This window comes from Urocitellus parryii, chromosome 14 (genome assembly GCF_045843805.1).
Source record: "Urocitellus parryii isolate mUroPar1 chromosome 14, mUroPar1.hap1, whole genome shotgun sequence".
NCBI lineage: Eukaryota > Metazoa > Chordata > Mammalia > Rodentia > Sciuridae > Urocitellus > Urocitellus parryii.
The window spans coordinates 10,100,599-10,127,020 of record NC_135544.1 but is presented as its reverse complement, the minus strand read 5'-3'; the positions used below and the strand labels follow the sequence as shown (position 1 = coordinate 10,127,020).

Genomic DNA, 26,422 nt, shown 5'->3' with positions numbered 1-26,422 from the left:
AACATTTCAAAACCTGCAAAATGCTCTACAAATGTGAACAATATAAAGTAATAATCACTCTAATCTCACCCATCCTTCAAGATCTGGCTCTAGTGTGTCACCTCCTCCTTGAAGGGGTAACCCACAATTCTCCCTACCCCAATTGTGCTTCATCGTCTACCTCCCCACCTGCACTGTAAGCTCCATGAAGCCAGAGACTGTCTTGCACACTGCTGTGGCCCCAGCATCTAGACTGGTGTCTGACACATTAGACAAGTTTAGTAAATATGTGTTAGGTAATGTTGTTAAGCTCCAGGATCTCTGACTCTCTGGCCTGCAGGAAATGAAGGGTTAAAAGTCATATTAAGGATTATCTAGACTGTGTATAGTCTGGAAGAGAAATGACTTCCTAAGACACAGATCAACTGAGTGGAGGAGCCAAGGCTACAGCCTGGATCTCTTGTCTCTCAAGCCTGAGAAATTTCCATGTGAGGCTCCACCTTCAGGCCCTACATCTTCCTCTCACAGGCAGCAGCAAAAGAAAATCCTAAAAGAAAAGAAAATTTCTTGCTCCTGAATCAAATATTGACATCTTTTTTTTTTTTTTAAAGAGAGAGTGAGAGAGGAGAGAGAGAGAGAGAGAGAGAGAGAGAGAGAGAATTTTTTAATATTTATTTTTTAGTTCTCGGCGGACACAACATCTTTGTTGGTATGTGGTGCTGAGGATCGAACCCGGGCCGCACGCATGCTAGGCGAGCGCGCTACCGCTGAGCCACATCTCCAGCCCAAATATTGACATCTTGATGCCACCTACATCACAGCTACTCCCGAGGCAGGAGACCACTGGAACCCAGAAGTTCAAGGCCAGCCCGGGTAACCCAGCAAGACCTTATCTCTTTTTAAAAACAAAACAACACATTTTTTTTTAGTTGTAGATGGACATAATATCTTTGTTTTATTCATTCATTCATTCATTCATTCATTCAATGTGATGCTGAGGATCGAACCCAGTACCTCATGCATGCAAGGCAAGTGCTCAACCACTGAGCTACAATCCCAGCCCAAGACCGTATCTTTTTTTTTCTTTTAAATGTTTTTTTAGTTATACATGGACACAATATCTTTGCTTATTTATTTTTACGTGGTGCTAAGGATCAAACCCAGGACCTCATATGTGCTAGGCAAGTGCTCTGCCACTGAGCCACAACCCCAGCCCCAGACCTTATCTCTTGATAGAAATAAAATGTTGGCCTGTGGGTATTGGCATCAGCAACAGATGATACCCTCTCTTGTTACAATGATGCATTACAATTATTAGAGATATATAGCTTTGTGTGTTCTGTTCTCATCTCCCTGACTAAACCTGAAGTTGAATTCACCTTCCACATCATCTACAGGACTGAGCACAAATATCATAAAAAGGAAGAAAGTGACAAATGTGGCTCCAACCCTGGCTCTGCACTTAACCACCTATGTGACTGTGAACAAGGAGGGATAATAATCCCAAGGGCCTGAGATTATCAGAGGATTTCATGAGATAACACATACAAAGCATTTCACACAATGACTGGTATATGATAACCACTCAGTAAGTAAACTGCAGTTAGTAATTAACAGCAATACAGTCAATAGCTGTAGAGACAGACGGAGTGAACACCAACTACCAGGTAAAGATTGGAGACCTGGGTTCAGAGAATCTCTGCTTATTAATGCCTGTCCAAGGATGAGGATACCAACCACATCAGGGTCTCCTTTTCCCTATAAAAGATGTTCAAAGACCAAACATAGTTCTCAATACCTCTCCCCACATCCCCAGGGTGCCCCATGCTGCACAACTTCCATCTAGTTGGGCCCTGTCTTTAATCCCAGGAGGGCAGTAATACCATGCCAGACTTCCTAAGGACCTGCCTTCTGACAGTCTCTTTCCCCGGCCCTCTTTAATTTGCTCATTCGTTCATTTATTGAGAATACATTTATCAAAGCTGGATGCTCTGCATCAAAAGCTAAACGTGACAAGCTCTCTGCCCTCTAGGTCTGAGATCCTCCAGCTTCTCTTTCTTGATCAGAGACTACCATTGAAGGCTTTTTTTCTTCTGAGGACTCCAAATGACTGTCTCATTATTAGCAATCATGGCCATGGCACTGGAGTCACATCTTCAGGCTTAGAATCCTGGCTCCGCCACTTTCTTATCATATAGCCATGGGCAAACTTCTTCCCTTCTCTGCTCACCTTCCTTAATTTTAGAATGAGGACAACATCTACCCGTGAGACTTGCTGTCAGAATGAAATGAAAACCCAATGAATTGTGCTTGTCATAAAGGAATAAATGTTTGCTAATACCATTTTACAATTTACCAAAACATGCATCCTCAAATCTGGAGCCCTTGCTTGGCTATAAACAAAAACAACTAACCCGACAAGAGAAGAAGTAAAATGTTCTAAATTTCCACTATGTATTTCTTTTTAGGCATATGCCAACTCAGCTAGGAAAATCTAAAAGAATCCTCAGCATAGGGCCACAAGTTCTATTTGGTAATTTAAACTCAAAGAAGTTTCTAACACAGAAAGCATCCTGAGAACTCAGTTGGCAGGGAAGAAAAACAGACTGCCCTGAACATCATAGGAACTGCTACAGAAGATGATCCCACAGAGCCCAGGAGGCACAATATCCAAGGTCAGTGCAGGTTCTGGGCCCAAGTAACAATAACATCAAAAGGTAGGTCACAGTGAGAAAAATCCTAACAGTTGGCAATATTCAAGATCCAAGATAGCGATATTATGGTCCTGGGGTAATCTCTTACTAACAGCCAGGGACTGAAGGAAGGTCTAACTCTCAAGGAGAGGCAGTAAGCAGCAGCTGGGCAGGATGACCTCAGCAAGTACATTTGGGTTCAGGACAGTGCTAGTAAGGAAGAAGGCATGAAGCAGGTAAATCAAGAGGAAAAGATTTTCAAAATAACCTTCAAATAACCTCAAATGGGCTAACATGGCAAGTGAGTAGGAAAAGGTACATCAAGTGGGGAAAGCAAAGAGGAAATAAGATCCAGGGATCCTAAGTCCCCCAGGACTCTACCTTACTGTGGCAGAAGCTCAGACAATTGGCAACAAAGAATTAATTCCAAACCCCTCCAGCGGGAAGAGTACATTAGCATTTCCTTTTACAATGATTCTGTGGACCCAGATGTGGGGACCTGCACAGAGTAAAGATGGAAAATGATGTAGCAGCGTCTGAAGGTAAACCAGGACCAAAACATAACAAGACAAGCAGAGGGTGTAACAACGTCCATATGCAGGACCCAAAGTGAACCCCCAAAACTGAATGCTCAAGTGAGAATAAGTGATAAAGCTGGAGTAGGGCTCAGTGATAGACCACTTGCCTAGCATGTGCAAGGCCCTGGGTTCAACCTTCAAGAACTGCAAAAAATTAAATCAATAAAGAAAAAAAAAAGTAAGTGTCAGGGTTTTCAGAGATGTGGGGTGAAATGTGGAGCACAGCTTTAAGTCTTCCTGGAAACGGCAATTCACAGCAGCTTTCTGCATATGGTTTCTGTATCTATAACATTTTTGCTCAGCCATCAAATCCAGAGGACAAATGCCAAAGGTCTCTAGAGGACTGAACCCTGGATAATGACTTACAAAGATTCACATGACTCTTTTTCCACATCACATCTTAAAGCAAAAATCTATCCCCCAATACTCAGATCTTCCTTTTTCTAAGCCTCTGAACAGAGCCAAATCCCAACCCCCACATCCTCCTCCCTCCCCACATAGCCATGACCCATGATCTCGCTGTTCAGAAGCCATGTCAAGTCCTTACAGCCTCATTCCACCAAACTGCTCCAGGGCAGTGGGAAGGAAAGAGTTAGTAGCACTCCACGCCAGAAAGAAAAAAACAAAAACTTAAGTTCTCAAAGTACACTTTTTTTCTAAATCAGGGATGACTGCAGGCATTGCAATAAAAATTAGGTGGCCCCCATCTTTGTGCCTGTCACAAAATGCTAAGGACACTGACTGTGCCCTTTCCCAGATCAATTACAAAGCCTGCGACTCAGTGTTCTCATCTGTAGTGTGAGGAAGCAAAATAGGTGAACTCCAAGGTCACTTCCAACCCAGGACTCTATGGACTTCCTGATTCAGGAGACCATTAAAGCCCAACATTTGTCCACCTCAGGGAACCAGGTCACATTCTCTGCTAGGGAGGGGCCCCAGACTGGAAGAGCAGGAGTAGCCACCAAGCCACATCCCTTACAAGAGGGTAAGAGGAAACACGGCAGTCCTGGGAGCCTGGAGCCAGCCTGGCCGGCCTCTGCCTGACTTTTGCAAGTGTTAAATTCTTGGTGCATGAGAAAAGGCAACAGTTCTAGGTTCAGCAGAGCTTCTTTCTCCCCAGGCTAAGATCTGAGAGGGTTTTGTTTGTTTTGGGTTTTTTTAATGTGAGCCACTGAACCCAAGACTTTGTGCCAACAACATGCTCTACCACTCAGCTACAACCCCAGCCCTTGAATTTGTGTGTGTGTGCCTGTCTGTCTGTCTGTGTATGTATGTTGTGTGCCTGTGTGGCAGAAGGCTTCTCCCTTCTTACTGACCAGCAGGTTTATGTTGCCATGAGATGAAGTTCTAATCCCACTTGCATTCCTCCCAGGCAGTGATGGGCAGCCAGCTGCCCTGCCCTTTTTCCACTTAGCCTCTCACCTGGGGGTTGTCCATGTACCACAGAAGGCAGTTGGCCTGGGTGTCCAGAATAAAGTACCTCCGCAGGAACTTGCCGCTGTTCTCATTCTCCTCGATGTCCAGAAACCCACAGATTCGGTTCTGCCGATCCACATAAGGCATTCCTGGGCGCTGCTCACATCACCCTGCATGGCAGGAGGGAGGTGCTGGTGAAGAGGGTGAAGCAGGACCTGTGGGAACCTCACCTCTCCCTGGCTTGACTCACTTCTGCAAGAGGCTAGGTTGGGACACCCGTTCATCACCTTCCTTCCCTAGGTTACGAAGTGTCCCACCCTAACCAGACCCCAGTGGAAACTTCTACCAACTCAATGAAGAGTTATCAGAATCCACTAACATGTATTCAACTAACTTTCCCAAGGCAACTAACTTTGCCAAGCATAGTCAGCATCAGGCACTTTACATATACAGAAGGATACAAGCTTAGACTATAGATCTGGGGCCAGGTTCAAATTCCAGTTCTGGACACTTATTAATTGTGAGGCCACATTTTTTTTTTTTTTTTGGTAGTGCTGGTGATTGAACCCAAGGCCTTGCACATACTAGACATATACATAAGATTTTGACTGCAAGTTAAGTGCTTAGGCACACATTAAGCACTTCATAATAGTAGCAATTATTATAACTCTGCACAAAAGCCTTATGAAGTCAGTGGAGCATAATTCATTTATACATGAAGAAACTATCTCAGAAAGAACTTAAACTCCAATTCATGGATAAAATTCTGCCAGGAATTTATTCAGAACAGCAGCCCCTCCCACTCCGTGAAGGCACCTCAGGATTAAACATGGAAGAGTTTCTGGAGCCTTGTGGCAAGTTCATATCCCTCAGCCCTAGCCTGGTAGCACTTACCTTACTTTAAGGTTATGGGCTAAACTGTATTCTCCCAAAATTTATTTGAAGTCCTAACCCCAGGACCTCACAATATGACTATATTTGGACACAAAGTTTTTAAAGTCGTCATTAAATTAACACAAGGTCATAGGGTAGGCCCTAGTCCATTATGATGGATCCTTACAAGAAGAGAAAATCTGGATACAGAGGGAAGACTACATGAGATGCAGAGAAAAGATGGCCATCTACAAGCCAAGGACAGAGGCTGGAAAAATCCTTCCCCTCTGACCTCAGGAGAAACCAACCTATTATCACAATTGCATGGACTTTCAGCCTCCAGAACTGTGAGAAAATAAATTTCTGTTGTTGAAGCCACTCAGTCTATAGCACTTTGTTACAGTCACCTGAGCAGACTCATGCAGCTGCCCAGCTGTTACTTATTGAAACAATGATGAATCAGAACAAAGTCCCAAGCCCTGAGTACTTTCACTGATTCCAGAATACCATCTCTGGTAATGTGAGATGAGCCAACCATCAAACCTCTCTCTCTTTTCTCTAGAATTTCCATGGGCCTTTCTGAAGGGCAAAAGGAAAGGGCAGAAGTTCTATTGTCCTCCCCAGCAAGAAGGAGCACCTTGCAACAACTAGAGACACCCCATCTGAATGCACACACTGTATAGAACAGGACAGGGGCCCCATAGGGCTACAGAGCACCACATGACATTCAGATTTTCAAAAACAAGTAACACCCAACAAACCCTAACTGACTCCAACACAGTAAATTCCATAATGGCTCACCAAGGTCCAGCAAAGGTGTAAGATAGCTGGCAAAGGCTATCCTCCATGACATGACACTGGGTCAGGAAGCAAGCTCTAGATATGACAGCCCTAGTCTTCCAGACCCACAGCAGGGCAGTCCCCCAGAGTAGGGAGACACATCCTCATGATTTCAAGCTAAAGGTGGTAACTAGTGCTATGGTCTATTCTCTGCCACCTCTGTAAGGGCCCTGCAGTGTCAAGAGGTTGCCCCAAGAGAAACTCACATACACACACAGATACACACCGCAGTGAACAGCGGTCAGGTAAGCTCAGGTCAGAATCCCAAGAGGAACAGAAGATGCAGCTGTCAAGTGGAGGCATCAGGAGATCCCAGGGATACTCACTGGGGAGGAAAGAGAACGGGAGGAGCAAAAGAGTAAAGCCCAAAGAAACAGGGCAAAGATGCAATAATGCAGCCAGGAAGGGAGTAGAAGGAGAAGTAAAAGAAGAGGTGAGAAAAGGATAAAAAGTGGGAAGAGGAGCTGAGGGACTGGGGCTATATCTCAGTGGTAAAGCTCTTGCCTCTCATGTGTGAGGCACTGGGTTTCATCCTTAGCACCACATAAAAATAAAGATATTGTGTGTCCATTTACAACTAAAAAAATTAAAAAAAAAAAAACCGCTGAGGAGGAGGAAGCAGCATAGCAGAAGTAGAGGGCAAGAGTGGGGGTGGGGATACCCCTGCATAAAGTACCACCACCTACATTAGCAGCACATATAGGGAGGGAGATCATTAGCCCTCCACCATGAAAACCAGGCCAATTACCTGATACCAAACCAGTCCCAGAGACAGAATTTGCAGGGGCTACAGAATTCTTGCTACTCCTCTGACATCTCTAAGAAAAATCACACAAACTGCAGTGGAAGAATAAAGCTGGCTTTGAGCCCTGTGAGGAAACACAGTGTCCAACTTGAGGCTGGAATTCAAACTTCCCTTTTCAGCCTACAGGAGTAACAAATGCCTGTCCTTTCTTAAACCAGAAGTTTGGAAAAGGCATTCTTTCTACATCCTCTAAAAGTCTACTTGTGTTGAGGGAAATTCCCAATTGCATGGATCCACAGGGTAGGGGAAACTCTCATGGACCCCCCCAAAAAAGAAAAAGAATTCCCGTTACAACATCTCCTGACTGTGGATCTATCCCCAGGGTGGGAAAAGCTGCTCAGATGTCCTGAGAAGCAGCTGAGTCACAGAGCTCATCAAGAATGTGGGAGGTAGGGGATGGATCAGCTGCAGGAGAACCAAGCATTACACGGAAATGTGGTTATAACTAACCAACCTACGCAGGAGCCACACGCTCAAACGATGGTGCATGACACAAACCTCAGGTCCAAAGCCCCAGTCCTCTGATGGATCCTTTAGGTCCCTTTGAATATCCTTTGTCACAACAGCTGCTAAGAACTGGTTCACAGAGCCTGCTGTCCCAAGGCCCCCAAACCCCCTGCTTTGCCTCTTCAACCATGTCACTATCTCTTCTTCTATGTAGTTCTCTAGTGGCTTCTCTTCTTCATAGAAGCCTCTGTGAAAATTATCTCTGCCACTCCTCCCCAGCCTCCAACTGAGCAGTGAAGGAAGCAATGGGGTACTAGCAATTGGTATCCAAAGTAGGTAACAACTTCACACACACACACACACACACACACACACACACACAGCCAGGCCTCTCTGCTCCTATGCATTCAAGAAACCACAGACCAAAAATATATTTTTTAAAATTGTGTCTATACTGTACATATATATTTCTGTTTTTATTCCATAAGTAATACCACGTAAGTAAATACAGTATAAGATTTGTTTTCTTAGCATTTACATTGGACTATGTATTATAAATAATCTAAAGATGATTTAAAGTCTACAGGAGGATATGTATTTGTTACACACAAAGATTGTATCATTTTATATAAGGAACTTGAGTATCCATGGATTTTAGAATCCATGGGGGTCCTAGTACCAATCCCTCAAGTATACTGAGAGATGACTTTACTCTTATCCAAAAATTCCCTTACCAAGACCAGGACAAAGCTTTAAAATGTCCTTCCAACTTTCACAACAGTGCTTCAGTTATAGAGTTTTAATCAGTTTTCTAACTGAAAAAATCACTTATCTTGAATTGTACTTTTTTTTTTTTTTTTTTTTTTTTGGTGGTGCTAGGGATCAAACCCAGAGCTTCATGCATACTAGTCTAGTTCTTTACCACTGTGTTATACCCTGGGCCCTTAAACTCCATTTTACTATGTCTCCTGGGACAACACAGAAAGTGTTCATGCTGGCTTACAGTAACCCTCTCTCTAGTTGGTCCCTTTTCCTGGGACCTAATATCACAATGAATACATTCAGCAAGTAGTTTCCTCCACACAGGCTGCCGACCAGGAGCATAGAATATCTGTAACAGAAGGAACTTCAGCCACCCCACTGGATACCCTGTCTTTCCAAAACTCCTGAATTTTCTTAGTTTTTGTACAAAAAATCATAATATAACAAGGTTGGAATGTTTTTTAGAACCATTCTAGCCAACATGCATGCTTATGTAAGCTTCTTCATGTCTCTATCCACAAAACTGACCTTTTTTACATTTATAATATTATCAATATTTTCTACATTTTATGTGTTTATAACCAGTTTTTAACAGCTGCATAACATTAGTGCTCTGATTTTATTGTTTCTCTATAATTAGACTGGTTATAGCCAATTTTTTTGCTCTTAAAAATGATGCTAAAACGTCATATTTTTGTGCCTTATTTCTTCTTTTACATGGAAAGAACATAAATTTCAAATAACAATATGACTAGATCATAGTCTATGATCTTTTATAATAATTATTGAGACCTATTACAAAATTGTTTTCTAAAAATATTTTATCTATTTGTGTTGCAACAATATACTGTTAACATCACTATAATCTTACATACATTGAAAGTCCTCATTATTTTAAACTGCTGCTAGTTTGAAACATATAATGATGACTAGAGAGAGTTAACATTTGTTCATGTTTATTTTTTACTTCTTTTACCTTCTAAACTTAGGCTAAAGCAAGGGTGTGTGTGTGCACATAAGCTCCTTGTTTGTATGTCTGTCTCTAACACACACGCACACGCACACACACACACACATGCATGTCCCACTTACCAAACCAAACCAAACCAAAACGTGGCCCTATATAATTCAAATAACTAAATAATATATTTTAGTAAAAAACAAAATAAGAGGGAAGCTTTATATGATCCAGATTTCTTCAGTAGAATATAATTTCCTAATTATGTAATGCAAATGAAAAATAAGTTAAATGTTTAATTAAAGGTAAAAGTGAACCTTAGAATTTGTATGGAGTCACCCCTTAATCAGCACCAGAAGATGAGTTAAATGGTAATTCACTGAGATTCCTGACTGGAATCTCATGAGGAAGCTCATGAGGAGAGTCAGTAGCTGCTTTCCCTACACTGAAATGAGGGCTCCAAAATATTTCTTCTACTGCCCACTTCAATGTCCTAGGTTCTACCATCAGGAAGGTTCAAACCAAGATAAAACTGCCCCACAATAGAGATCTTCATTAGGCCTTCATTATAATATACAAGGAGGGCTGGGACACAAACTCTGAGAAAATAGAATATACTCCAGGTAGGAGACAGAGACACTAAAAGAGATACAACAGAAAGAAAAGACTGATGCTTAAAACAGATGCCATCCACTTGAAAACATGTCCTAAGATTTTTATACACCCAGGACTAGAGGATAAACCTCTCTGGAAAGCAATTTGGCAATATGTAACAAGACAGCTAAAAATGTCCAGGTCTTTGACCCAGTAATTCTGCTTTTAGGATTTCATCCAAGTAAATAAACAAAAATGCAAATAAAGATGGCAACTGTGACAGAATCTATAACCACAAAAAAAGTTTAAAAACACCCCGAATATTCCAATAATCAGGGGTATTTAAATTCTGAGATATTCACATAAGAAAATTTATACAATTATTAAAAAACTGTATTTTCAAGTAATTTCAAATAAAATTTAGAAAATCACCATAACAGAATAAGTTTTTTTAATATTTATTTTTAGTAGTAGTTGGACACAATACATTTATTGTTTATTTTTATATTGTGCTGAGGATCAAACCCAGGGCCCCGCACCTTCTAGGCTCTACAGCTGAACCACAACCCCAGCCCGGATAATAAGTTTTTTGAAGGCATAAAATGATGTATATAATCTCAATATCATAATGTGCATAATATATTATGTATAATATGATCCCAATCATGTAAACATTATTTTTGTATTCCTATGTATAAATTTTTTAAAAGACTAGGTATACAGTCACCAGACTATTAATGCGTATTATCTATGGTTTATAGGTGAACTTTATTTATTCCTGTATGTTTTTCCATATCTTTAAATTTCCTACAGGGAACATGTGTTACTTTTATTTAGCAGAAGAGAAAGCTATTTAATTCCACAAATACTCCCACCCTATGCACACAGTTTTGAAGTTGAAAAAAAAATTCTCAATCCTGGGGAGTACACTAGCAAATAAAACCTTGCCTAAATTATAGCTCTCTTGGGACTTTTTTTGGTGTTTTGAGGATCTATTCTAATAAATCAATATCTCACACATCACAATTACCCGAGTCAGATACCTGCCCAATGGGCTTCACACTCTCCAACTTATTTGGGTGTCTTATTTCCTGTTGCCAGAGATTCTTAGGAGTGTCGCATCCTCTCCCCTGCTAGTTTTGGTTTCTTACTCTCTGGTCTTCATAAAAGGAGTTCACATCCTTGGGTCAACCAAATATTCAGACCCACCTGAGCCTCACCATGATCAGTGCTCTGAGAAAAGGAAAGGGTGACCCTGATCAGAACCTCTAGGGGTTTCCCTCTTACAATCTGGAAGATAGGATTGACATTTTTAAATAAATGGCTAGTTGAGCATAGTGGCACATACCTGTAGTCCTGGCTATTCAAGAGGCTAAGGCAGGATTATCAATTGAGCCCAGGAGTCTGGGGCCAGCCTGGACAACTCAGTGAGATCCATTTCAATAATAACAACAATAATAATAATTAATGATAATAATAGAATGGATGAATAAATGAAGATTTAGATATTTCAATTCTTTTAACAAAAAAGCTATCAAACTATGCAGTTATAAAAGCTGTGGTTTGGGGCCAAAGTTGTAGTTCAATGGTAGAACACTTGCCTAGCACGTGTATGGCCCTGGGTTCAAGCCAGAGCACTGCAAGAAAAATAAAATCGTTCACTATAAGAAGAAAATAAAACTGTGTTTTGCTAAATCAGCCATCTTGATTCCTTTATTTTCTTGTTGTTTTTTGTTTTTGTTATTTTGGTACTGAGGATTGAACCAAGAGGCACTTTACTTTTGAGATAAAAAAAAACAAAAACAGGGTTGTACTAAGTTGCTTAAGGCCTCCCTGAGTTGCTGAGGCTATTCCCAAGTTTGGAATCTTCCTGCCTCAGCCTCCTAAGTCTCTAGATTATAGGCCTGCATCACCATGTTTGGCTAGCCCCCACCTTTTTTTTTTTTTTTTTTTTTTAGAGAGAGAGAGTGTTTTTTAATATTTATTTTTTAGTTTTCGGTGGACACAATATCTTTATTTTATTTTTATGTGGTGCTGAGGATTGAACCCAGCGCCCCATGCATGCCAGTCGAGCACGTTACCACTTGAGCCACATCCCCAACCCCTGGCTAGCCCTTTTGATCTTTAAGATAATTAACACAGTTTGGAGAGACTAAAGAAAGAATAGAGTGAAATATGGGAATATTTATTTGCCTGACTATATTTGAGATCAATAAAAAGGAGAGAAAATGATAACAGAGATAAAGTCTTCAATAGTACTGTTCAAACTACAAAATAATCTACTAAAAAACCTACTACAACCTCAGTTAAAAACTGAAAAAGAGTTGATTCATTTTTAAAATTTAGAGATTTTTCTTTCTCATTACCCTGTATTGGCAGGACAGGGACTTCCTGGGATTTTGCTCCAGAAAAAGTCAAGACAGTGCCCCTTGACAAGTCACAGGACATGCAATGAGCATATCTCCTGCTTTGTTAACCCTGCTAAGGCTAACTCTGGTGAAAGCAACAGCAGCAGCAGTAGGCAAGAGGTACCCCAACAAGAAACTGCTAAATTTGTAAGAAGAGAAAGTATACCAGGAAATGACATTTGAGGTGTCAGAGAGATCGGTTAATACAGCCGACTGGAACTGAGGTTAAGAACAGCTACTCAATTACTGCTAGAATACTTGGGGAACATGGCAGCAGAAAGTCTACTGATACACAGAAGTGTGTACTGTAGAGCCACAGAGCTCAACCATGCTAACAGCCCAGTAAAAACAACAAAACACAAGCAAAGCTATTTCAGAGCACATCCCTGAGAACAGGCCAAAGATCAGAACTTAGGAAGTGTGGGAGCATCCATTTCCTTCTGCTATAATATCATTGCATTTTGTAACGGTCATAAGAGCAAATTCCAGTAGTCTAATGCAGGAGAATAATGTGAGAGAGAAGGGAATGTACTGAGAACATGTTCCCAGCGGAAGTGCAGAGTGAGGAATGCAAAAATCTTCAGGAATGGGGAGGTTCAGAAAGGGTGCCACACTGACCCTGAGATGGCCAAACCCTGCTGGACCCCAGAATTTGGGGGTAGAGGATAAAACACATTCAAGAAATAATTTTTTTAAAAGAAAAGAATATTGGAGAAAAGGCAAGAGTAAGTGAAAAATGATATCACTGAAATGAAAATGCCAAAACAAAGAAATATTTAAAACACTCATGACCTCTCTCAATAGCAGCCTCATCTAAGAAATGGAGCTGGTAGAGAACACAGGCAACAAAGGTTTGCCCAGGGCTCCACCAGAAAGATCACCAGAGCAGGCGGGCAGCCACATTTGGATTATACATAGCCTACAGAAGCAGAGATGCTTGAAATTCAGAATCCTGAAGGTCTCCCCAACTAGAAGACACAATGAATGCAGTTTTACTGCAGGGCTTTCTAACAACAGCTGCATAGAAGGCCCAGAGCTATACTGTGACAACCACAGGACACCAAAACTTGGGCAGTAAGAAAATGAAAAGAAAGTACTATTTCTCCTCCTACAAAGTGTAGGGGGGAAATATCTGTGGCCTAGGTACGTCTGTCTAAAAGCATATCTCTTGATTTAGGGAAGGAAGAGGGACTGGGTGTGGCAAGGAGGATGTGCAGGTGACAATGATCAGTATGATTATTTTTAAACTCTGGCAAGAAATGACCATTTAAAAGGGTGTGCTGGGGGCTGGGGATGTGGCTCAAGTGGTAGCGCGATTGCCTGGCATGCGTGCGGCCCGGGTTCGATCCTCAGCACCACATACCAACAAAGATGTTGTGTCCGCCGAGAACTAAAAAATAAATATTAAAAATTAAAAAAAAAAAAGGGTGTGCTGATTTCAGTTACCCATCTATGTGGAGAGGGAAGTGAAATCACACGGGTTTTAGAGTTGGATGGACCTGGATTCAAATGTGGACAAGCTACTTAACTCTTGTAGGCCTATTTCCTCCTTTGCAAAATGGACATAATTGTTTTACCTACTTCAAAGGGGGCTGAGAGGATTAAAAGAAATAATGTGTAAAAAGTGATTAACACAAGGACTGACACAGAATAAGCACTGAGTATATACACTTGTTAAAATGTATATTATGCATTGTAGAAGGTGTGTGTGTGTGTGTGTGTGTGTGTGTGTGTGTGAGAGAGAGAGAGAGAGAGAGAGAGAGAGAGAGAGAGAAACAGAGAGAGAGGATTGTGTGCCTAACAAAGGGTTCATGGTTACCCTTACTATTGCATGTTACCATGGTTAACACTGGACAAGCAGGTGCAGGGTACAGAGGACCTCTCTGCCCTAAAATATCAATGAGCAAATAACAATGGCAGGGTTGTGCCATTGGAAACCCTCTCATAAGGAAAGGGATCCCTTACTCTTCCCTGTACTGCAAAAACCACAATATTTTCATCTCTAAAAAGTCTCCAAGAGGGGCTGAGGGGCTGGGGTTATAGCTCAGTTGGTAGAGTGTTTGCCTCGCATGCACAAGGCTCTGGGTTCAATCCCCAGAACCATCAAAAGAAAAAGTCTGAGGTAAAATAAGTAAATAAATAAAAATCTAAAAGATCTACAGACTCCATCTTGGACAGGCTACCTGAAAGTTAACAGACTATCAGCTTCCAAGGAAGGGACCCTGAAGCTGCCTTGCTCCACCCCTGGGGGAATCACAATAGCACAAAGTTGCTTTGCATGTAGCCAGTCAAGTTGGAGTCCTAGCTGTTGGAACAGCAAGTCCCCTAGCCTTTGCATTTGAACTGCAGCATGTCTCAAAGGCATAAAACAAGAGGACCTCACTTCCCAGCCTCTGTATTTCAGCTGGTCACCTTTATGGGCCAAAAGGTACACCTCAGGCTCAATGCTGAAAGCCTTTCACCTGCACTGGGTGGCATGAGGTCCCTGCTTCCTGCTCTAACAGGGCTGAGCCCTCCACAATCTGCAGCAAGTCACTTCAATTAGCTGGGGTCAGAACAGAGAAGGGACTTTCAGAAGAAAGATAAATTGTAAGGCCTGAAAGGTTGGCTGGGCTTTAAAGTGGGGACAGGGGAGGGAAGAACATAGCAACCCCAGATTACAACAAAGGTCAACAGGGTCTTCCAAGTATAATCCCACTGCACCAACCAAAGGCCTCCTCAGAACAGACAGGAAGGGACCACATCCCTCCCACCTCCCAACCTGCCCAAGTCCCTGTCTCAATAATGGCCTCATATTGTGCAGGGCTAGGGTTCCTCTGTTCCCATACGCTGTCATACTATAATATTTGCTCTGCTTCCTTCCTTTCCAAAGCCTAACAGATTAGATTGCCAGAGTTGTATCTAGCTCACTAAGACAGATGGGAAACTGAAAGTAAGGCAACCCAAACTCTGCTCACGACAGGAACAGAGGAGGCAGAGCAACCAAAATCCCAGCAGCCAGATCCTATGTTCCAAGGCTTAGGTCTACAACAGCCAGAATAAGGAGAAGTGCAGCAGATTTAGTGATTGAGAAGGGATATTTATTGCACTGTGGTCTACGAGCAAGATCTAATCTGAGTCATCCAGCCTTGTACCATGGGCATCACCCGCCTGGGCACCTGCCCCATGAAAAGAACAGGAAATCGAGGAAGTGCCAGCTGGATGCACATAACAAAGGAAGAAAATGGTCTTGCTGCTTGGGTCCTGAGATGTACTAGTACTTTTAGCAAACACCTGGTGAGCCAGAAAGAGGACTGGTCTGGGGCTTGACGGACAGGGGTGTCCCTTCCCCCTTTATGGTGGTATTAGGGATAGAACTCAGAGCCTGTTGTATGCTAGACAAGCGTTACACTTCTGAGCTATATCTCCAGTCTCCTTTCCCACCTTTGCAGAATCTCCCAATAAGCAACCACCAACCAAAACCTTCATGTCCTCAATTTATTTGGCCTCAGTAAAATACAAAGTTTCAGCCTACCATGATGACAAAATGGCATATGCAAGCCCTACTTCCTCTCTCTCAGACACACAAAAAAAGATGAAAACACCAATGACAAGGAAAAAAGATCTGCAAAAATCTTCTACCAAAGGGCAGGCAACTTCCAAACCAATACCCACTTAATTACCCATCTGTGAAGTGAGCAAGGCTCCCAATATCAGCCACCAACAATTTGAAAAAAAAAAATGGGGTAAAATGAACCAAAGGATGATTGAGTCTAAAGGCCACAGCCAGAGAAAATCCCCATGAACCAGGCCAGTGGGCCAAATTTCCACAACTTAAACTATTGCCATACTGTTTTCTCTTCTATTCCAACAAGTATAGTCAATTCGTGCACTACCATTCACTCATTCATTCAAGAAACATCTACTTAGCGTGCAGTAGATGTTCTACATTGGGCTAGACTACAACCTAGACCTCTGCTATGGCAAAAGTCATCTGCCTCCACGTGGCACACAACTGAGATGGCAAATATCTGCATTGATGACCATACTTTTTAAAAGCCTCTTCTGGTATCTTAAACACACACTGACCCTCACTTTGTATTCCAGATACTATGAACAGTCTGCAACCTCCACATGACCATCAGCTCCTGAAAGACAGGGGTTGAGTGTCTTTCATCACCACCTTGCATGTCCTTATTATCCAAGAGCTGTCAAATGAATGCGACTGAAAAGGAAAAAAAGAAAAAACAAAAAACAACTTCTAATTTCAAATCTTTTGTTTTGATGTTGTTCAAAGCTTTGTCACCAAAGGAGGGGGGGACAAGAAAGAAAAAAGAGGGAGACTTAGTCACATATATTAAGAACAACATTTAGGACAATTTGGACCAGTCAGCCCCAAGTATAACCACCACTCAGCAGTGTGAGGGGGTCCTAGAAGCCACACGGTAGTTGTCCTGGTACAACAGACCCCCACCCCATCCCTCTCCACCCTCACCCCAGCCTTCTCTGGTGTTCACACTCTTCTGAAAAACCCTTTGGAGTCCTAAAGAAAGGGACAGCGGAGTTAGAAGCAGAAGATATATCTTGAACCTCTGCTCGTTAAGAAGGAAGGAAGCATTTAAGGAGAAAGGCTGGGGGCAGGGCTGGCCTGGGGCAGATGTACAAGGGTGCTCGGTGGCTGGCACCGCTGCGCCTGCTCTAGACGTGCCAGGACACTTTCCTTCCTACACAGCCTGGCCTCTATCCTAGCCCCCGCTTATTTTTTCTTTCTATTCTGTTCTCTCTCTCTCTCTCTCTCAAAATGATATAGTCTCCAGGACTGGAGCAGAAAAGGGAAGCCTTGTAAGGTGAGGAAGAAGTTGGTGCGAGAAAGACAACTCCCTTCGAAGGGCTTACCTAATCTGGCACCGGACCTGCGTTTTAGGGCAGTTTTTCCCCAAGTCACCTCCACTTCCCCAGAGCAGACCCAGAGGAAAGGAGGGGTCTCCCCTGGGTAGCATTCTAGGCCTGCCAAGTAATAAATGGTGGGGGAAGAGAAAGAGTCTCCATGGCACCTTCCGTGCCCGAGGGACTTGCCTGGGACGTTCTCTGCTCTCCTTCCCTACCCGCAGCCCGGGTAGTCGTTGCGGGGCCGGTGCCCCAGCGCGACAACCGGCACAGAAGTTTCGCGGCTGCAAACGTGAGAAAATGCAGCTCAGCAGAACACCCGCCCCCACACTCCCCCTCGGCCCCACCCCCGCAGCCCGACCCCTGGCGGTGGCGACCTTGGCTACCCAGGACGCTCCAGGGGATTGGAGGAGGCGCTGCCTTCAGGGCTCTCCTGAGAGGTAAGGGAGGCCGCCAGGGACTGCGGCCACCTTCACCCGCCGTCAGCCACCAGGACAGGCGCATCCAACCCCGCGTGCGCGCCCTCCGCTCCCCTCCGCCGCCTGCCCCCCGCCAGCGCTCCTCTGACCCCCGGCCCTCACTCGTCCCTGCAAACCCCCTCAGCGCCTCTCGGCTCACCGGCCCGTGGGGACGCCCAACTTACCCTGCGGTGCAGGGGCCGGGGCTCGTCAGGGTGGGTTACATCGGAGTAGGACCGCCTCCCCGGCGGTGGGGATTTCTTAATCGCGCTGCCCAACTCTCCGTGTCTGTCGCGCCTCACGCTCTTCTCCCCCTCCTCTTTACCCCCTTCTTCTCTCCTGTCTCTCGGCTCTTTTTTCCGGGTTAATTACGTTTCGCATTAAAGCAAAACCCAGCCCCGGATGTGAGTACAATGCTCCGCGGAGCCCGCCGGGGGAGGAGAGGGGTGCCGGGGCGCCGCGGGCTGGGAGGGGGCGCGGCCGGGCGCCGCGGGCTGTGCGCAGGAGGCGGGGGCGGCGCGCCTGGGAGGCTGCCCCCGAGGCGGAGGCGCCGGCCCTGCCACCTGGCTGTCCGTCTGCGGCCGTGCAGGTGCCTGCGGGCCGCGAAGAAGACCGTCACGCACGCGAGGCCCTGCCCGGGTCGCCGAGTCCCGGGCAGCAGGTGTCCAAGCCGGGGGAGTCGTAGGAGGGAGGCTAGCCAGAGCGCGCGCTCTTTAACCCCCATCCTTCCACCCTTGAAGCCCCACCGAGCTACTTCAGCCTGCCCTCACTAGGGTCTTGAGCCCTAAAGTCTTTCTGGGGCTGAGCAGTTAGATTTAGGGTCGGGGTCGAGCGAATAGTAGATTGTTCCGGGTTGTCTTGAATGGGACCCCAGAGCCCAGTGGGCCGTAGCGCTCTTAACTGGGATTATAGGAACTTTCCAGAGTGTGAGCAAAGAAGCCCCTCCTGCGCTCAGAGCATGAGGGTATTCTGGGAAGAAAAGGGGGAAAATATTTTTAAAAGGCAACAGACAAGTTTGCATTACAAAGGTATTGTCCAAGGGGGATCTAAGAGAACTACTGTGCTGGATGCCGCCCCGTGTTACCGCATCGGTACCACACAGCAACCTCTGGGTATCAATCCCGTTTACGATGAGGAAACCGAGACTCCGAGACGTTAAGTAATTTGCCCTGGGTCCTCAATTAGTAAAAGGCAGGTCTGTCGGGTTCTGACGCCGGCCTCCCACGTGGGGAGATAGTCACTTAGATATTCCTAAAGCCACACGGACGGACAACATCCGAAGCCTAAATATAGTGGATTCACCTTGGGACAGAGCACCGCCAACTGCCGCTGCTGGGGATTCTGATGCAAATGTGGTTAAGTGTGTGCGGTAATAACGAGGCTTCAGGAAAAGGAGGGCAGAAGACGACAGGGAAGGCTGGGAGGGTGGGGGGTGTGTGCAGCTCAGTGGCAGCGCTTGCCTAGCAGGCACAGGGTTCTGGGTTCCTCCCCAGCACCGCGGAGGTGATGGGGTAGGTTGTCCAGGACCAGGACTGGATTGAGGGAAGGAAGAAAAGGCCCGTCCGCATCCCAGGATTGAGGCAGACTTTTATAAAAAGACTCCCCGACCCCTGAGATAAGCAAGTCTTGGGGGAGAGAGGGCCAGGTGAGCCAGGAGGAAGGCACAACAATCCGCAGCACACACCCCGAAAGCACCAATGATGAAACCACACAAGTTTCCTCTTCCATTTTGATTGCTACAGCGAAAATGAGCCACACCGCTCTCTCAGGTGTGAAAAAAAAAAAACTGCTTTAGAATATTTTGCTCTGAATGAGAAAGAAAAGGAGGACACAGAAAAAAAAAATTCTCCTGAAACAAATACATCAACATTAATGTGTGTGTGTGTGTGTGTGTGTGTGTGTGTGTGTTTTCATTCCTGGAGGTTTTTGACAAGCACTTGGGTTTAAGGCAGCCATATCAAGTTGGAGAGTATCTTCTCTGACGCAGGATACCTGGAGTTTGAATCCAAGCCTTGGTGCTTATTACCTCTGCTCCCTGGGCTAACTCCTTAAATGTCTCACAGCCTCAGTTTCTACATTTGGGTCGTTATGAATCATCATTTGCAAAGCGTTTAGATTGCTGTTGAACGTGATAGGGCTATATAAGTGGTTTTTTTAATTATTGTTTTTAGTGTGAAAAGGAGCACAACTCCTTTTGAGGATTCATACTGGAAACCACCAGTTCTAGTTGAATTTGCTGGGAGCAGCTTATCCAACAAAACCGCTGCAACTGATGATTTCTAGTATGAGCAGTGAGGTGAAAGTTTCGGATTTCATGGTATGGTTCCTATTAAAATCCATAAAACTCTACTCCCTGTGGGGCCTGCCTGAATCACTCATTCACAGAGCCACAAATATTTTCTGAGCACTACTGTATTGGATGCCTGGGAGGCAAAGGCAAGGCAAAAAGGCCCTGGATCTCTTTAGGAGGATATAAGTATGACTAGAAGGTCCAGGCAGTCTCTTGCTCTCTAGCTTCTCCTCAATAAAAGGGGTCAGCGCATGCTCTCGCTCTCTCTCTTTCTGCGGACCCTTAAGGTCAGAGGAGCCGTCACAGCGACCCCAAAGAAAAAGGTATTGTGTCTCTTGTGTGGTTATTTCGTACAGCCCAGTTAGCCCACTGGACTGGCACAAGTGAGTTGTGCTATCAGCATTTAAAAGAGTGAGATGTCCCTATGGGCTCAGTTCTCAAGAAGAAGTTGAACTTTGAAATGAGTCTAAGAGGTCCATTTTGGGGCACAGTTTGACTCTGGTTGGGAAGGGCAAGAACATGGGCTGAGGGGAGGGCAATCAGTGAACTTTAGATTATGCTCATACCTCTCCATTTAGTGCCACTTTTGCCCCAATCAGGGCCTGGCCTTAGAGGACAGTTTATGCAGTGATGTTCACTCCTGCATCCCTGGATTCTCCAGTGCTTCCTCAGAGGACATTGTACACCCAGATCCTCTAACAGGTACCATAGAGCAGGTGTCAATTGATGTGCATCCTGCTATAGTTCTTTTGTGCTCTCTTGCATGTGTATTCCCCCTCCTCACACCGCCCCCAACCCCCAACTTTTTTCCTATGGTAAAACACATGCACCATAAATGTCACTGTTTTTATCATTTTAAATTTATACGCAGTGGCATTTAGTACATTGACAGTGTTGTGCAACTATTACCATTATCTAGTTCCAGACCATTTCCATCACTCCTAAAGGTGCCCCCATACCCATTAAGTGGTCAAACCCTATTCTTATCTTCTCCTGGCTCCTGGTAATTAATAACGTGTTTTCCATCTAATCTGTAGGTTTGCCTAAAATTTGATATGTCATATAAGTGGAGTCACACAATATGAGGCCTTTTGGGGTCTAGCTTCTTACTTTTATCATTATTGACACATTTTGAAAGTATTTCCATTATCAGATTTCATGCTTTAATTTTTTTTTAAGTACAATAAACAGCTCTGAAAATGTGACTCTGTGGAGAAAGGGATGTCAAAAAAGAGCCTTTCACATCAGCTATTTCAGTCTCCTCATTGGACCAATGTAAAATGAGGTTCAACAGTTTGGTCAAGATTTTGCAAATAGTTAATAGTAGAGCTAGTTCTAGAGTCCAGGAGTCATTACCCCTAGAATCTTCTAATATTGGGTAGGAACTATTCCATGAATGTGGAGACATCTGGCTCGGAACCTAAAAATCTAAACAGAAAGTTTCATCTTCTTTCCTAGCCCATTATATATATATGCTTTATGTCCATTTTCAGTGTTGATGGCTAGTTAACTAGATCACCTAATACCCTCCATTTGTGAACCAGTGTGGGAGGCCAACCTTACGGGTGACTGAGTTACATTCCCCAGCTGGGTGCTGAGGCGCTCAGTCACAGAAATGGGTGTGTCTTGCTACAGCCCCATGGGTGAAGCTATGCTCACCTGTTCCTTTGTAATATAACCCCTTGCCCTGTTTAGGATAGAATCTTCCATGGAAGTGCCTTGTGTGTGTCCGCTCCTCTTACTGTGCCCTTGGGTGTGGCCTACCCAGGTGTCAGTCAACCTGCTGACAGTGGACATCATGAAGATAGACTCAGCCCCCTGAAACCTGACCCCTTGCCTCATTTGAATAGCTTCTCCTCAATAAAAGGGGTCAGCGCGTGCTCTCGCTCTCTCTCTTTCTTCGGACCCTTAAGGTCAGAGGAGCCGTCACAGCGACCCCAAAGAAAAAGGTATTTGTGTCTCTTGTATGGTTATTTCGTACAGCCCAGTTAGCCCAGTTTAACTAGAGTGACCCCTGAGCCTTTTAGTTGCCAGAACAGAAACCCGGCAAGCCAGTGTATCCTCAAGGGAACTGTATTGTTCTCTGTCCTCAGACATACCCATTATATAAGGTTTCATCTTCAGCTGAGACCAGTTAGTTCCATTGGGGAAAGTATGGGACTGAAGAGGCCAAGGTCATTCTTTTGATCCTGATTCAAGCCAGTTAATTTTGCACAGATATAAATTTCTCCAAGGCTACATGTTGCACATCTAATGTTAGCTGGTCATTTTATAAGTAGTTGTTATTGGTTTCATTAGCAAAGTATGAATGGTTCTGCACCATTCATTTCTAGAAAGATTACTCAAACTACCATTGTTCTGTTTAGTCTTATTCATTCAACAATTATCTGAACTTGTTACCATTTTTCTCCCATATGTACCTTGCATTTACTTGTTTTTCAGGTATTTACTAAATACTAATTGCTTTGCATATATTATCTCATTTAAGCCTTACAATGACACTGAGAGCCAAGTACTATTATTTTCCCCACTATATGTTGATGAAGTGACTGGGGAATAAAGATGAAACCTGAATATAGGCCAGGGCAGCCTGATGTCAGATTTCTGGACCACACTGACAGATGCCATGTTAAGCCTTGTGAAGGATGCAGAAAGACAAACCAAGACTCCTTCCCCTCCATGTTTTTTATACTTATCATTACATAGAAAATTTATTCCATTTCACCTAGCAATTTCATGTTGAAAAGTGTGTTCCACAGAAAGTTATATGAGTATGTAAATGTAGAGATATATGCACACACTATTATATATATGTATGTATTCACCGCAGCATTGTTCATAATGATAAAAAATAGGTGGCCCATGCCTGTAGTCCCAGTGACTCAGGAGGCTGAGACAGGAGGGTTGCAAGATCAAAGTCAACCTCAGTCCTAAGCTGCTTGGCAAGACCATGTCTCAAAATCAGTAGCTCAGTAGTAGAGCACCCTAGGTACAATCTCTGGTACCAAAAAAAAAAAAAAAGAGAGAGAGAGAGAGAGAGAAGGAATGAGATCAGCCTGGGATGTAGTCCAGTGATAGAGCATGTACCAAAAAAAAAAAAAAAAAAAAAAAAAAGAGAGAGAGAGAGAGAGAGAGAGAAGGAATGAGATCAGCCTGGGATGTAGTCCAGTGATAGAGCATGTGCTTAGCATGCATGAGGCCCCAGGTTCAGTCCTCAGCACAAAAGGAGACAGATGATTATGTATATTAAAAATACTAAATATTTTGAGTTAAAAAGCTACAAAGCTATATGTACAATATAACCCTCTTTCTGTGAATAAATATTTACTTACATGTCTTTACTTATAACTCTTTATTCATGAAAAAGGTCTAAAAGAATACATTCCAAATTGTTAACCACAATTCTCTTAGGGCAGGGTTAGAGAGGTTAGAATACTAAATTTCACTTCCAACAGATGTGTTTTCTGTAATATTTATTGTTTTAAACAAAAAGCAGGCATTTTGTTTATCAAAAGAAGAAGAAGGAGGCTGGGGTTGTGGCTCAGTAGTAAAGCACGCGCCTTGCACATGTGAGGCACTGGGTTCAGTCCTCAGCACCACATAAAAATAAATAAATGTATTGTGTCCATCTACAAATAAAAATATTTTTAAAAAGAAGAAAAGAAGGATGATTTAAATTTTTAATAAAATCTTAAAATTCTAGGAGAAAGAAATCACAATGCATGCCTCAAGGGGCTCCTCCTTTTATTAAGGTGAGAGGAATATGGCATCTGCAGAAATAACTGTCATAATAGCCAGAAACTGATGCAGGCAGAGAGGAGGGAAGAGAGAGAATTCTCTGGGAAGATTATCAGCCAGGCACAGTTGAGAAAATGTTTTCAGGAGATGGCACTCCGGAAGGACCTTGAAGGAAAGGTAAAATGTGGAAAAGTGAAGAGGGGATGAGACTAGGTGAAAGCCAGATCAAGAGATTCTCAAGGCAAGGCATGGATGCGTGGGATCTGTCCAGGGAATTGTGGTTAGGGTTTGTCTGGTCCAACTGGAGCACAGGAGGATGTATGAAGGATTTTCATGCGGAATAGAACAGGAAAGGAAGTAGTTGGAGGATCTTTATTGTTAAGCTGAGCATTCTGTATTTATTACTTTAGACTTCAAGAGCCACTGAAGATTTTTGAGCAAGAAAGGGACACAATCAGAAGTGAATAAGCAGCAATTCCATTGCTAGTGACTGCCAAATTATTGCACTCTAGCATTCCGGTCTGTGTCACTGATTAGCGGAATAACCAGATACCAGTTACTTTACCTCTCATATTCCTATGAAATGTGGAAGGCGGTGATAACAGAGGACTATCACATACCATTGTTTGGGGATCAAATGAATGAATTAATGCTTTTGCAGCACATGTTAAGTGCTGAGGATGTCTGCTAAATTTTAAAAATCAGTATAAGGGGCCTGGCTTTGTGGTCAAGCACTTTTCTAGTATGAGTAAGACCTTGGGTTCCATAGCATCACAAAATATAAATAAATAAAATAATCAGTATCATGCCTTTAGATTAAAATCTTTGTATCTCATTCTGAAACTTTCATTACAAAGAACGAACTTCTTTTTTCATACCCTCAGAGGAATAGACTCTTTCACAGGTGGAAGAATTGAGGTTGTAAAGAGAGAAAGACAGTCTCAAAATCACATAGCCAGTCATGATCTGAATCCATGAACTCTGAATCATTGTGCAGTGATCCCTGCCCCCAAACCCAGGGCTAGCTCTTAGGTCAAATTCTCAGAGCCTTGAGAGTAGAGAAAATATGGGAAGTGGATGACACTTCGGAAATTTCTGTTTATAGGATAAGAGAAACAGCATTAAGGGACAGGAATAAAGTAAGATCACAATAGATAAAACTTTGGTGAACACCTGGAAATGTGTATTTAAAATAAAATGTAAAATATAAACAGGAGATATATATGTATACACACACACACACACACACACACACACGCACACATACACATATACATCCATACATATATATGCCAAATTTTTTCCTAGCAACAAAGTTTGGAAAACATTGCTATACTGCTAAGTCTGACACTAACATAAACCTCAGAACTGAGTGTGTATCCTGTCCCCAGAAATAACAGTCTGCTGGTCAAATGCACCATTCCTATTGATTCATGCTGATGGCATTGTTTTTCCGTCAGATTGGATAAGTGCAGTGCACCACTAGGATTCCTGAATCCACAGCAATACCCTGTGATTCTATGGGAAAAACCAAGCCTTCCCAGATCAGAGTGAGAGAATGAATAGGTATCTTAGATTTTTGAATCCCTGACCATGTTTTAGCACTATATTTGACTTTATTTTTGCACAGACCGGTTACGTAATTCACTTCCTCAGCATTGAACCCACATGGGGGTTACTATCAGTAAACACTTCTGGATGAACATAGTAAAAAATATCTATTCCCAGTATATGCCTGGGAACATTAGTGAAGCGCACCAAGTTTAACATCACTGATTCTAAACACAAGCAGACCATTATTATAAAACATAGAAAACAAAGGAAAGCAAAAAGAATGTGTGGAATCATGCCCTTCCATCATTATGAATGGGAGATATATGCTTCTATCTGTATGTTTTCACCAAAACTCGTGTTAGAATTTCATCCTCATTGTGAGATATTAGGAGGTAGGACCTTTTAGAGGTGGCTGAGAAGAGTCTTCATGACTAGATCAATTCATTAATGACTTAATGAATTCATGGGTCATCTTGAGAGTGGATCTATGATAAAAGCCAGTTTGGCTCTGTCTCTTTTAGGTATATGCCTCTCTTGCTATGTGATGCCCTGGGCTGCCTTGGGGTTCACCAGTAAGAAGGTCGTAACCAGATGTGGCCCCTCAATGAGGACCTTCCAGTCTCCAGAATCATGAACTTAATGAACCTTTATTCTTTGTCAGTTATTCAGACTGTAGTATTCAGTTATAGCAACAGAAAACAGGCTCATACATATACATACAGCATAAAGGACAAAGGTACAAAAGATAAACAGCGAAAAGCAGCTATCCTCTGTTTTCCCCAAACATATCATTCTCAGAGATAATTTTTGTGTGTTTGATAACAAATATTCAGTTTTAAAAGGATGTAACCTCAAAATGCTCTGCATAATTAAACGAGTGGTCAGCGTAGTAGGCAGTGTTTTTAAATCTTTTTTTATTTTCAAAGTGGCCTTTGTTTTCTGGTGAACTGTTTCATGTGGTTTTGCTGGTAGGAGTGGCGGTCTCTGGGAAGGAGATCACCCATGAGGTAACAAGAGCAGATTTCATGATTCACCCATGCTCTTTGTGTGTTTTATATTGTGTGCATTGTGTATTTTTCTTAATAAAAATGCTCTTAATTGATGTTCATAAGGATGATATAAAAAGTTTGTAAAATGTAAAATTGTATAAATTAAAAATATTG

General features: G+C 43.2%; 1 protein-coding gene, 1 long non-coding RNA gene and 1 other non-coding gene across 13 annotated transcripts in view; 2 read left to right on the top strand and 1 right to left on the bottom strand.

Moving 5' to 3' along the window:
• The window catches only part of Plekha2 (pleckstrin homology domain containing A2), an 83,423-nt gene that overhangs the window by 51,837 nt on the left and 5,164 nt on the right, over positions 1–26,422 (bottom strand). For 2 of the 6 annotated variants that reach the window (XM_026404685.2, XM_026404688.2), the window contains exons 1-2: positions 17,409–17,494; positions 4,673–4,836 (exon numbers count right to left, since the gene is read on the bottom strand). In XM_026404685.2, coding sequence (XP_026260470.1) covers positions 4,673–4,813 — 141 coding nt within the window. In that variant the 5' untranslated portion in view covers positions 4,814–4,836; positions 17,409–17,494. Of the gene's footprint in view, positions 1–4,672; positions 4,837–16,427; positions 16,481–17,228; positions 17,326–17,408; positions 17,495–17,862; positions 18,125–26,422 lie in introns of those variants that run through there. The other 4 variants (XM_026404686.2, XM_026404687.2, XM_077792452.1 and 1 more) reach the window with 4 other exon arrangements.
• On the top strand, positions 14,387–14,459 carry Trnaa-cgc (transfer RNA alanine (anticodon CGC)). The gene has a single exon. It is a non-coding gene; the product is annotated as a tRNA-Ala (tRNA).
• LOC113193907 (uncharacterized) overlaps positions 17,590–26,422 on the top strand; it is a 106,497-nt gene continuing 97,664 nt past the window's right edge. For 4 of the 6 annotated variants that reach the window (XR_003302203.2, XR_003302202.2, XR_013342398.1 and 1 more), the window contains exon 1: positions 17,590–17,659. This is a non-coding gene — a long non-coding RNA (uncharacterized LOC113193907). The remainder of the gene's footprint in view (positions 17,660–26,422) is intronic. The other 2 variants (XR_013342395.1, XR_013342396.1) reach the window with 1 other exon arrangement.